Here is a 12,406-nt window from a genome sequence, read left to right on the forward strand (position 1 = left end):
GCTGGAAATTGAGCTTCTCTCCCAACTCCCTGCTGCCCCCACATACAGATCTTTGCCAGCTGGACAGGAAGCCCTGGATTATTATTTATACTCACTTCTGGATCTGCAATGATCTCAGCAAAGTGCTGATAAGTGAAGGTTCCAGTTTGCAGGATCAGATCTCCTTCTTGGTCAGAGCTCTGCCCACACAGAACCAGTAGTTTGTAGGCAGATGAATCACATACCAGCGATCGCACCTGTTGTCATAAAGACATAAATGTGTCAGTTCTCAGGTTTGGGGTTCTATGGTTACCTGGGTTCCTCACCAGTTCCACAGGCTCAGCCATCATCCAGAATATCAGAGGCTAACTGCTGGACGAAAGCATTAATATGGCTAGGTCATGTTAATGTTGAGAGTGCAGCCCCACTATTTCTCATTTACAAAGCAAAGTTGGGCTTTTCTACATATAGGCTGGCTGCCTGTTGAGACAGAAGTGTTCAAAGATCTCTCTTCTGCCTGCTTGGCCCAGCTCCAAGCCAGGTTGGACTTTTCTAACAACCACAACGTACACAAGTTCTTGAAGCCCTTTTGCAAACAACACCCCCGCCCCAAAGCAGGTGCATCTCTTGCTCCCAAGCCTCAGCCTCTCTTTGGGACAAGATTCAGCAGAAGCCACGGATAAGGAGACATTTCCAGCAGCAAGGTTTTGGCAGAGCTTGGTCCATTCAGGAATCCCATCCAGCTGCGCCACCTATCCTGGGCTAATGCTCTCCCTCCATCCTGGTAGAAGAACTTCACAAACACTCTAGAAGTTAGGCAGTTCCCAGTATTTACCTAGTCAGGAATCAGAATTCTTCCAAAGGGTGAAAGTGTGGTGTGGCCCTGGAGAAAGAACATGGGACCTCCGGCAATGGGTGAACATAGTTCTTCCTGCTGAGTAAGCATACTGGGCACACAGCCTGCACCTGGTCCCGCTGGCTGCATACCAGGTCTGGGCAGACCGCTCATAAAAGGTGGTAAATGCTTAATGAGCTAACATTTTGGCTGTGCTTGGGTCAGCATAGCCTGGACAGCTGATGTGGAGAAAACACCAGAGTCTCCCTATTGCAAGAAGCCATTCTTGGCCCTTACCTCAGAAATGATGCTGTCCACATTGGGATTCACTAAGATCACTGTCTCCAGAATCTCAGTCCGGTGATGGAGGGTCCTTTGGCCTAAGGAAAGACAAGGTGTATAGAAAGGAGGAAAAAGCCTGCTGGGGGTTGCCTGCTGCTCTGCCTGCCCTCCCGCCCCCTGCTGTGCCTCACTTGGCTGAAGACTTTCCTCTGCCCCTTGGTTTTAAGGCTTCATGTCATGTTCAAGGGTGTAGTTTCACCTGTGACTTCTAAGAGGTCTGGGTCATGTCCTCTCCACAGAGAAACAAACCAAGCTTGGTCTGGCCCAACACAGGCTGCCACCTGTGCCCAATGCTGAATTGCCTCTGTGGCTTCTCTCCTATGCTCATTAAATGCCAGGGAGGCTCCCCCCACCCCCAGCAAGCATGGTGGGGTCTCCCCTGCTGCACTTGCTTGTTTTCTAGTTTCAATGCAGTTGCCAGGGAAATGTAGCTTTGGAACATAGCCAAGTGATGGTAGCTATGGGCTCTGAAAGCCAAGGAATGGGAGCTGAATCAATTGTCCTTGCCGTTCCCTGGGGCAGTGCAATGCTTGATGGGAATTGGTTGTCATTCTCTGGAAGTTTTCTGACTCCCAGGCTGACTTAAAATCATAGACTGTCAGACAAGAAGAGAGCTTGAATGAGCACCTTGTTCAACCCAGCCCACTATGGCGGGACAAAGTATCATCTAGACCATGGTTTCCCAAACTGGGGGGGTGTCCTCCCTGGGGGGCATGAAGAAATTCCAGGGAGAGCGCAAGGTGACCCATCTCACCCCATCATTCCCCCCACCTGAAAAAAGATCCGGCCTTTGCTTCTGGCTCTCAGACTCTGCCATTTTACCTGGATGTCCCAGCACAGCTGCTATAAAAAGCAGGCAGCTGGCAAAGACCCATGTGGAGCTAGCTGCCTTCTGCAAATGAGAGTGAATGTGGGTTGGGGAGAGGAGGAGGATGGGGTTAGATGGGGGACTAGGGGTGCCTGGCTTTGTGGAAGAGCAGGGGAGGGTCTCGGGTGGGTGGCTTGCAGGGCTTGTGGGACTTAGGCAGCTGGCCCTGCCAGAACAGGGCTTGGGTGCCTGGCCCCAGAAGCATGGGGCTTGGGTGGCTCGGACTGATGGGTGGGTGGCTGGTCCTGGCAGTGCAGGGCTCGGGCGGCCAGGTAGACGGCTGGCCCCAGTGGCTGGTGGCAGGGGGGAGGGGTAGCGAGTGGCTGGCCCCAGTGGTGTGGGGTTCAGGAGGGCAGGCAGCTGGTGTGGGGAGGCTGGCATGGGACTCAGGCAGCTGGCCAGCAGGGGCTGCACCAGGCAACCACAAAGGTCCAAGAAAAATCATTTGTGCTTATTTTTAATTTTAAATAACATTTTTATATCAAGATTTTGTGTTTATTTAAATTACGAATTGCATTTTTTGTTAAGACGGGGTTGGATGATGGTACAGAAGGGAGGGCATGAGGGTTTCTCAAAAATCAAAAGAGGGATGTGATGCTGAAAAGTTTGGGAACCCCTGATCTAGACCATCTCTGACATAACCTGCTCTAAAAAAAACCACCAATGATAGTGAGCCCACAACCTCTCTAGGGAATTTGTCCCAGCATGGGGCAGAGCACATTTCCAAGGTAAGTAGGTGGGATTAAGTTCCCTCATCCCCTGTGGCTCAGTGTAATTTACCAAGGTTAATTTAGTCATCATTCTTTGACACTGCTACCAAAAGTCTATTGGCCTTAGGCCCATGGAATGCAGAATACACATGGGACCCTCACTCAAAGAGCTCAGGGACTGCGGGGCTCTACTGGACCAGTAGGCATCTAGGCACAAGTCCTGCTGCTGACTAGTCAAGGTCAGCTGCTACCAAGGAAGACTCACTGCCGCAGGCAGTTCTGAGATAGCCTGCATCAGGGATGGTTTGTTCCTACTGCTATTATGTAAGGTCATGTCCCAGGAGCAAGAGCTGTTACTGCACTTCCAAAGCTTATTTTGACCAGTACTGTTGTAACTCTGACTAGCCTTGTTATTCATGCAACTGGGACTCTGTCTTGGAGGCCTGATAAGATCTTGGACTCAATAACAGAATGTGGCAGTGGGTTCCACAAGCTATCTTTTGTGTGGTTAGGGCCTGTGATGCTGTTGCTGGTGTAGCTATGTGAGCAAAGTTGGTAGTGAGGTTTGTTACAGGGATCGGGGAGGAGGGATAACTTGGGGGTTTGAGCATTAGCCTGCTAAACCCAGGGGTGTGAGTTCAATCCTCAAGGAGACCATTTAGGGATTGGGGCAAATAGATGTCAGGGATGGTGCTTGGTCTTGCCAAGAGGGCAGGGGACTGGCTAGGTGACTTCCCCCAGTCCCTTCCAGCTCTAGGAGATGTGTATCTCCATTAATGTTAGAGTTAATGTGGTGTGTAGTTGCAGGTGAGAATTGGTTTCAAGTTGGGTGGGCTGTCTGTAGGTGAGGACAGGCCTGCCTCCCAAGGTGTGAGAGATCACAACATTCTTGCCTGACTGGATACATGGACTGTAAGATGGATAGAAAGCTGGCTTGACAGTTGTACTCAAAAGGTAGTAGTCAATGGCTCGCTATCTGGATGGTGGTTGGTTTCAAGCAGGGTGCCCCAGCAATCAGTTCTAGAGCCAGTGCTGTTCAACATCTTTATTAATACCTGGATGAGGGGATGGATTGCATCCTTAGCAATTTGCAGATGTCACTAAGCTAGGGGTCAGGTAAATATATTGGAGGGTAGGGATAGGGTCCAGACTGACCTAAAGAAATTGGAGGATTGGGCCAAAAGACATCTGATGAGGTTCAACAAGGACAAGTACAGAGTCCTGCACTTGGGATGAAAGAATCCCAAGCATTGTTACAGGCTGGGGACCAACTGATTATGTAGCAGTGCAGCAGAAAAGGACCTGGGGATTACAGTGGATGAGAAGTTGGACGCGAGTCAACAGTGTGCCCTTGTAGCCAAGAAGGATGATGGCATATGGGTGCATGAGGCGAAGCATTTCCAGCAGATCTAGAAAATTTATTATTCCCATCTACTTGGCACTGGTGAGGCCACATCTGGAGTATTGTGTCCAGTCCTGGGCCCCACCCAGTATAGAGAGGATGTGGATGCACTGGAGTGTGTTCAGCAGAGGGCAGTGAAAATGATTAGGGGGCTGGAGCACATGACCTATGAGGAGAAGATGAGGGATCTGAGCTTATGTAGTTTGCAGAAAAGACGAGTGAGGGTCGATTTTATAGCAGCCTTCAACTTCCTGAAGGGGGCACTCTAAAGAGCATGGAAAAAGACTGTGCTCAGTGGTGACACATGGCAGAACAAGGAGTCTGAAAGGTGTAAGAGGGAAAGGCGAAAGAGGGAGAGGTGTAGGTTGGATATTAGGAAAAACTATTTCACCAGGATGGTGGTGATGCACTGGAATGTGTTACCAAGAGAGGTGGTGGAATCTCCATCCCTAGACGTTTTTAATTCCTGACTTGACAAAGTCTTGTCTGGCATGATTTAGTTGGGGTTGAGCCTGTTTTAGGCACGGGGCTGGACTAGATGACCTCCTAAGGTCCCTTCCAGCCATAGGATTCTGTGATTCTATGAGGTGGGGCAAGAAAAAGGTCCTTGGAGGAGAGAGGCAGGGTGAAGGAAGGGGTTTGGTTTCAGGAATTAGGAAGCTGGCAGCTGTACTACAGAGAATCTTCCTCCTCGTGTTTCAAGCGGAAAGGCGAGCCCCACACTATGTGGGCCTGGATCTGCTTGCGGCCAGAGTGTCTGAAGATTTGAACGGGGAGAGCAATACAAAGGTGCCCCCCAGCAGCCTTACTCCTGTCCCCCAGTAAGGGGTGGATGCTCTGTCTTAGGAATCCAGTGGGCTGCTTCTCAGGCATGGCCAAACTACATCCATGCAAATAGACTCTTTAAGCTAATAGAAATGAAGGGCTTAGAGATCAATTGTCTTTCTGCTTCTTATTTGATATATGACAGCAGCACTCAAGGCCCCAGTTAAGATCTGGGCCCCATTTTGGTAGGAACTGTTAAATCACAGAAGCAATAAGTATCCCTGCCTCCAAGGCTTTACCCCTCTAATGCCATAGACTTTAGTATAAGAGCCTTAATTGATGTACAGCAGTGGTGCAACACTGAAGTAAGCCATAATGCTGATTTACACCCACTACAGACCAGGCTTAATAGAGGTTACTACTGCTGCCCTGATTTTCATTCCCCCAAACACACATGGTTTAACTCAGCTCCACCAGGAGAGTTCAGAAAAGGGAAAAGGTCACCAAGCAGTGCCTTGCCAAAGGACCCTATCTTCTATCCTGAGCTAAAACAACCCTTCCTTTGCACTCTCCACTTCAGTAGCTGAACCCCAGCCAACACCATTTGCAGCAACACAATTAACAGCTGTCACAGGTGATTCATTTTCTCCCAAGGGCTAGTGCTGTGTGCAGCAGAGGTGTTGTTTGCCTTTGTTTGTCTGCACAGTTCTGTGGTTTATGACAGGAGAGGCAGATCAGAAAAGTACTGCTGAGATTTGCAGCAGAAGACAGCGAGACCTGGGATGGTCCTTTCTGGAGCTCACACCATGAAAGGAACCTGGTAAAGTTCCTGCACAGACAGGCTTGAGACTTGTGGCACAAGGCTCCACAGGACCTGAGGCACAGATCAGGAGTGTCATCCTGGGCCCCAACTGTGGAGCTCCTGGAAGAACCAAGGTCTTGAACATGACTTTGCTTCTCTGATCAATTCTGGGCACAGGCCTTTAACCAGAGGAGGTTGCAGCACAGCAGCAAACTCCTCACAGAGCTTTCCTGGCTTTCCTCTGCCATTAGCATCACTCCCATTTGGCTTGGAGTCAGTGTCAGATAGCTGCTCTTGATGCAGGAGGTGATTTCCTCCAAGCACTAGGCCTGGTGGGTGGTGTGGTACAGCGATGTATGGTGAAGGCCAGGAACAGCTGTGTCATTTGCGTACACCTGGCACGTGAGTCTTTGCTGGCTAACCTGTACACCTAGTAGCTTCATGCACAGATGACAAAGGCTGGAGAGTATGGGTGTCCAATGGCAACGGAGCAGCACCTCATTACTGCTTGTCGGATGTATTCCTCCAGGAAGAACTAAAGCCACTTCAGCACCTCTCTAGGCCTCTGCCACGTCTCCCAGGTGAGACAGCAGCACCGCATGGTTGACAGTGCTGTGGAGAGGTCCAGGAAGGGGGCTTTTCCTGTTTTGTATGGTGACATCACATGTCCTCCCATGATGCCAGAGCTAGCCAGCTGAGCGTGAACCTCTCTCTCTGTATTTGCATTCTAATCCCTCAAAAGAGGTGGGCTGAGCCAATGTGATATGTGGAGTCAGTGGCTGGAAAATAATATTTTTGCAGATATGAATCAAAATCCAGGTAGCAGCCTTGCAGCACTTGGCAACTAGTCCACATCAAATAGATGCACCAGAGATTTCTATCCCCCAGCTAACAGGAAGGTATTTAAATACCTCAAGCATCGCAAAACCTTTATGAATACAGAGCCTGATTTATTTATATCAGCTCTAGATTCAAACTGATGGACCCTTAGATTTAATCAAAACCAAAAAACAATGTTGAGGTTGCCCAGATACTAAACTGATGAGGATTTATTGCACAGTCATCTAACATGTGACTTGCAAGTCCTAATTCAGATCCCAGAGAGGGAGAAGAGGAAGAAAATGCTCAGGAACATTAGAAAGCACAGGGGAAATATACTTTTTACATTTAACATTTTTAACATTTTACATTTACTGATCTAAGTTACAGAAATTCCGACATAAAAAGCTGTCCTGGCCATCTGACTAAGCGAGTTTTACCCATGAAAGCTCAAGACCTCATAAATTTGTAGTCTCTAAGGTGGCAAGGGATGGCTTGTTATTTGTGAAGCTACAGATTAACATGGCTACACCTCTGAGAAACTTCCATGGAAACTTCGAAATTTAGCTTCAAGATGAAGGAAAAAAACCTCATGTTAGATTAAGCTGTTCCCTGCAATAAGCATCCAGACAAAATAACATCATCCAAAGCTGGGGTAGGCCTCTGCCCAAACCAGTTTGCTTCAGCTGGGCTAAATCTAGAGTAGGTCTCAGCTAAGTCTAGACACTCAGCTAGACTGTGTCTTTCAAATCTCTAGCAATCTTTTACTAGTCCAGGCTCAAGGGACTCTCTAAAAGCTCAAGAAAACTTCATAGTTTCTTAGCTCTGGCCTCACTGAACAGTGAATGGACAATCACTGTCAGTGATGGAACACACCAACACAATGTCACATAAGTACTTTAATAAATCAGTTTAAACAGATGATTCTTTAGAAGGCTTTGTCCTGTCAAGGGGACCGTTGCTTTCTCTGTACTTCAAATGTGTAGAACCAGCCCAGGTGTCTCTTTCTGAAAGATCTGCATTAACCAGAAATAATGGGTTTGATGCAGGAAATCATTGATGAAAATCTGAGCTGCATTACCCTGGAGAGCAAACTAAATTATCAAAATGTTTCTTTCTGGTTTTAAAATTTATGAAATAATAGCCAGCCATCTTAATACATGAGATAAGGAAATAGGAAGGAAGATCAGTGTAGATGGTATTGAAGTAGAAAATGTAAAGAAGTTCACCTATCTGGGGAACAACATAACATATGATCTAGACTGTAAGAAGGAAATATCGACTAGAATAGCGAAAGAAAGAGCGAGTTTGAAAGCGATGGATAAGATCTGGAAAAGCAACGCGATTAGCTTAGGGACGAGGCTCAGCATCTTGAAAACGTGTGTATTGAGCAGCATGTTGTACGGATGTGAGATGTGGGTGATAAGGAACGATTTGAAAAGAAGAATGCTGGCCTTCAACAGGAGTTGTTACAGAAAGATTCTGAGAATAGGATGGATGCAGAAGGTCACCAGTGAGGCATTATATAGAAAGATACAGCTGAAAGAGAACCTGCTGCAGAAGGTTATAAAATGGAAGCTACAACTATTTAGGTATATTTGCAGAAACAACAATGAACAAAAAATCAAGACCCTGGTATGTGGCATAATGGACAGTTCAAATAGGAGGGGCAGATCCCACATGGAATGGGTAGATGATATCGTAGATTGGTGCAGAGCTAGTCTACAGAAACGAAGCCACCCCGCACTGGACAGGGAAAGACAGAAGGAAATAGGAAGAGAGGCATCAGGCACCAATGGGCACTGAGCCCACAGTTATTGATGATCATCATCTTAATGTATAAGCTTGGCCCAGCAGTTCATGAGACTTAGGAAAAATACTGACAAAAAACTGATTGTGAAGAGGAGCACAGAATGCTGGTAGACAGGCACCTGGGAAGAGCAGAGCAGGTAGCCATGTCACTCCAGCTCTGGCCACCATGGTGAGTGTAGGGGCAGGACCTCAGCTGCCACTCCACTCCACTCCAGGCCCCCCAGTAATGCTCCAGCTCATGTCGCTCAGTGGAGGGGGCTTTGAGCCAGGTGGCAGGGAAAGGGTGGGGCTTTGGGGAAGGGGTGAAGTGCTGGCATGGCAGAGGTGGAGCAGATGTGGGGCGGAGTGCCCTGAGCCCCTTCCCTGGGGCACTGGGCAGGGGCTGCCCCAGGTCCCACATCTCCCTAGGGACAGCCCTGCTGTCAGATGAAGAACTTATGAGCTGAGTGCAAAAGCAAGACAGCCAGGCTAAGGAGCAGCATCAAGTGTAACTGGGGCTAATAAAAAAGAGAATTGTATTTGTTCAGCAATTAGAGCAACCAGATTCACTCTGCAGAGTTCCTGCCAAGGCTTCCTGAGACCTAGCATTAAACGCCAGCAGTAGGGAATGACAGCATGCATGTCTTCAGTGCAATATACTCACTTAGCATCAAACTGGGAACCTTGAGTACCATGTGCGACATGCTGTATTCTGACTCACAGCAAAGAAATCCAAGTCATTTAATTTGCCCAAATAAAATAAAAATCCTTACAGATCCCTTATAGACCACTCATGTTGATTTCACATTGTGCTTCATATCTGCTGGAGTATTCTTCCCTCCAGCCAAAATGCCAGGTGAAAGCATGACCCTCTTATAGATTCACTAATTGGTTCTGCTTCTTCCAAGCGGCAAGCTCACACTATCCTTAAATAAAAGGACTTTCCCACAAGTGCTGAACAGCAAACAAATTATCTTTAGAACACAAATCATGTTCTGATAATTCATGATGTTAGAAGCCAATTGTCAAATTCAATTACATCTGCAAGCCCTAACAATGAAGGTTGGTAGCTGCTATAACCAGCTGTTCAGCAAATACACCAGTGGCTGCCACTAGCCTTAAAACCATATTACTGTAGTGTGCACCAACCAAGAATCCCCTCCATTCACAAGAGGTACTTTCTATGCTTCTACGTCAATGTGTTATGGCAGTATGTGTAACTGCCTGGAGGCAGCCTCAAACTAGGAACTTCTGAAGCTTAGTGCAGGTGCCTTTACAGCTTGAGATAAAGGCCAGCTGGCTCTCAGCTTAGGCTGCATTTCTACATGAAGTGGCCTAGGTCCCACTCCCTGGGACAGTTAACCACACATATGTGTGTAGGTTACATATACATTCTGAAAGGTGAGAATCTTGACCCAAGAATGAAAATATTAATAAAAATGGAGACTACACTTCTCTGAAATGAAGACTATAACTGGTCTTTTGGCCTCCTCTCAGAGAAATCTATTACAAGAAAGATTCCCAGAGAGGAATGGAACCAGGCTGGTTTCATCATTTTCTCAAACTGAACGGCAAACCCTCAGTCAACTTCAAGAATAACAGAGCTAAAAGAAAAAAAAAGTAGATAATACAAACTTAAAATTAAGATTTGAGTCTAGAATCTCCACCAAAGCTGTGACATACAGGTCCAAAAAAAGCAACTGATGGGTTTCAGCCCCTAAGGAGGAGCTCTCTGTGGTTTGAAAGCTTGTCTCTCTGACCAGCAGAAGAAGGCCCAATAAAAAAACTATTACCTATTAAGAAAATCTGACTTCTCACTCATGGGGTTACATTGTGACCAGGAGTTTGCTGTAATCCAAGCATAGCAGCAACCTGCAACTGCCTGTAATTAAGAGTTCTGCAAATAAAGGTCACAGAAGAATAAGTCATCCTCCCAGTTGGCCCACCTAAAGGCTGCTGATCCTCCCAAAATATCCAGGCAACTCAGGGAAATGTAGGTCACCACAAAGGCTCTTTGAACATGAATGTGTTGGTTTCATACTTGAAAAGCCCACTACAGTTAGCTCCCTCTGCACAGCCTGTCCAGAGAAGCTAGTGCCATGGGTTTGTGTATACACTTATTTCCGCACGTCAGCGTGTTCACATTTGCAGCACTTCCACTACCATGAGGGCAGATATCCCCAGTGCAGCTCTCTCCATTTTGAGGATAGGTTTTGTTGGAAGGGGTTTATGACTGCAGGACATCCTGGGTCCCTGTACAGCCTCCTTTCCCCAAATACTGGTCAGCTGCAGTAACTCAGCATTGCTCCAAGCAGGGATCATTTGCTCCATGGAGCAAGTACTGTCCCCTAGTCAAATGCTAAGTGAACATATGCCAAAAGAACAGGAAGGGGAGTTTCCAAGTTCCTAGGACTTTGCACAGGAAGGGGAAAATATCTGTTTACCCGGCAGCAGAGCTGCTGGCCAGCATGGTCTCCTAGGCACTATGAGGTATCTTCTGGAGGCTATACAAGCTGTGTAAACAGTAGAAACATCTTCTCTTGCACCTCACCATTAAAGTATCCATGGTAGGAACTGTATGCGGCTCATGGAAAAGGTCTTCCATTTTGCAGTGAAACTTCTGAGTTTCACCACAAGAAGTCATTGGCAAGCATAGAGGCTCCTGGGGTTTCTGCACAAAAAGGGGACCTCTTGCACTTTAAATGAGATGTGGAAGCATATCCTGCGTCTGTTCAGTGTACCATAAACTAGAAGTAGCCAGGCAGAGCAAGGGCCAAGGTCACTACTTTCAGGGTGAGATTTTGCAGGTGCATCTCTCCTCTGGTCCAGGTCACTTATGTGGGACAAAGTGCTGTGGGAGACATTCCATTAGTGCAGTGGTTCTTAACATTTACTGCAACCTGCACACCTTTGCTTCTCAGAATACATTCTCGCACTCTTTATCAAAAAAAGAAATACGTTCTCGCACCCCTTATCAAAAATCAAAAATGGAGATGGGAGCCTATACGCTTTTAAATTACATTAAATATCTGTAAAATCATTTATGTTATTACTCACCACAAATAATAGTACAGTAGGCATACCAAAATACACACGTACTAACCAGAGATGTTGTGGAGTTCTGCTGTGGAAGTAAACTATAACCAACATGCTCACAGTTAGTGGCAACTGAATTCAAACAAAGCCGCTGTGCTGCTACATCATCATCAGCGCATGTGTCAAGAAAAACCCTGCAACGTGGCCTGGGTGCAACCCTTTATTTTGTAGCGAGATAATTTCACTACAATTTGCTTAAAAACTTGAAAATAAATTTTTTGTTTGCGTATTACAGTAATCATTAAAAATGTATAATGTTTTTAAATACATAGGTTTGATGAAACAAAGTAGCTGTACTTACATCCCTGTGCTTAATTTGTGTTTTCAATTATTTACCTTCTTAAAAATCCTGGCATGTCTTGCACCCCCAAAAAGGGCATCACACACCCTCAAAGGGTGTGTGCAGCCAGGTTAAAAGCTTCTGCATTAGTGTAAAGCCTGGTCTACACTAGGAGATTAGGTCAAATTTAGGTGACTTGGGTTGATTTTCTAAGCAATCAGTCCACCTTAAAGAGTTCATTCTGCAGATGTTAAGGGCTCCTAAGGTCAATTTTTGTATTGCTGCTTTTCACAAGGAGTAATGCCAAAATTGACTTTGCATGGGTGAATTTAGGGTAATGCAGACAGAGTATTGTAAACTTAAATGTTGTTGGCCTCCGGGATGTGTCCCACAGTGCCCCAGTGTGACCACTCTGGCCAGCACTTTCTGTTCCATTACTCTCCAGGTGTACAGGAAATGGCCTGGGAAGTTTGAATTTAATTTCCTGTTTGGCCAGCATAGTGAGTGGACAAGGCAGCACACCTCAGCTGGACCTCGTGAGGCAGGCTGGACACCTGCAACCAAAGCCCCATGCGCACTGGCACTCCAGAGGCCATAACCCTCATGGCAGTGTCTGCAGCATCCCATACTGCCTGCAGGGCCACCCTTGAAATCAGTTTGTTCTCTTCCACCACGGCTGCGAAGTCCTGCTTGGCTTCGGGCGGCACCATCTCAGAG

At 46.8% G+C, this 12,406-nt stretch overlaps 1 protein-coding gene across 2 annotated transcripts in view; it reads right to left on the bottom strand.

Moving 5' to 3' along the window:
- MAP1A (microtubule associated protein 1A) overlaps positions 1-12,406 on the bottom strand; it is a 47,871-nt gene that overhangs the window by 19,581 nt on the left and 15,884 nt on the right. Inside the window, exons 2-3 of one of the 2 annotated variants that reach the window (XM_075006331.1) lie at positions 1,112-1,194; positions 96-236 (exon numbers count right to left, since the gene is read on the bottom strand). Coding sequence is in view for 1 of the 2 variants with exons in the window: in XM_075006330.1 (XP_074862431.1) it covers positions 96-236 (141 nt within the window). In the remaining variant the exon portion in view is untranslated. The remainder of the gene's footprint in view (positions 1-95; positions 237-1,111; positions 1,195-12,406) is intronic. The other variant, XM_075006330.1, reaches the window with a different exon arrangement.

Source organism: Carettochelys insculpta, chromosome 12, assembly GCF_033958435.1.
Source record: "Carettochelys insculpta isolate YL-2023 chromosome 12, ASM3395843v1, whole genome shotgun sequence".
NCBI lineage: Eukaryota > Metazoa > Chordata > Testudines > Carettochelyidae > Carettochelys > Carettochelys insculpta.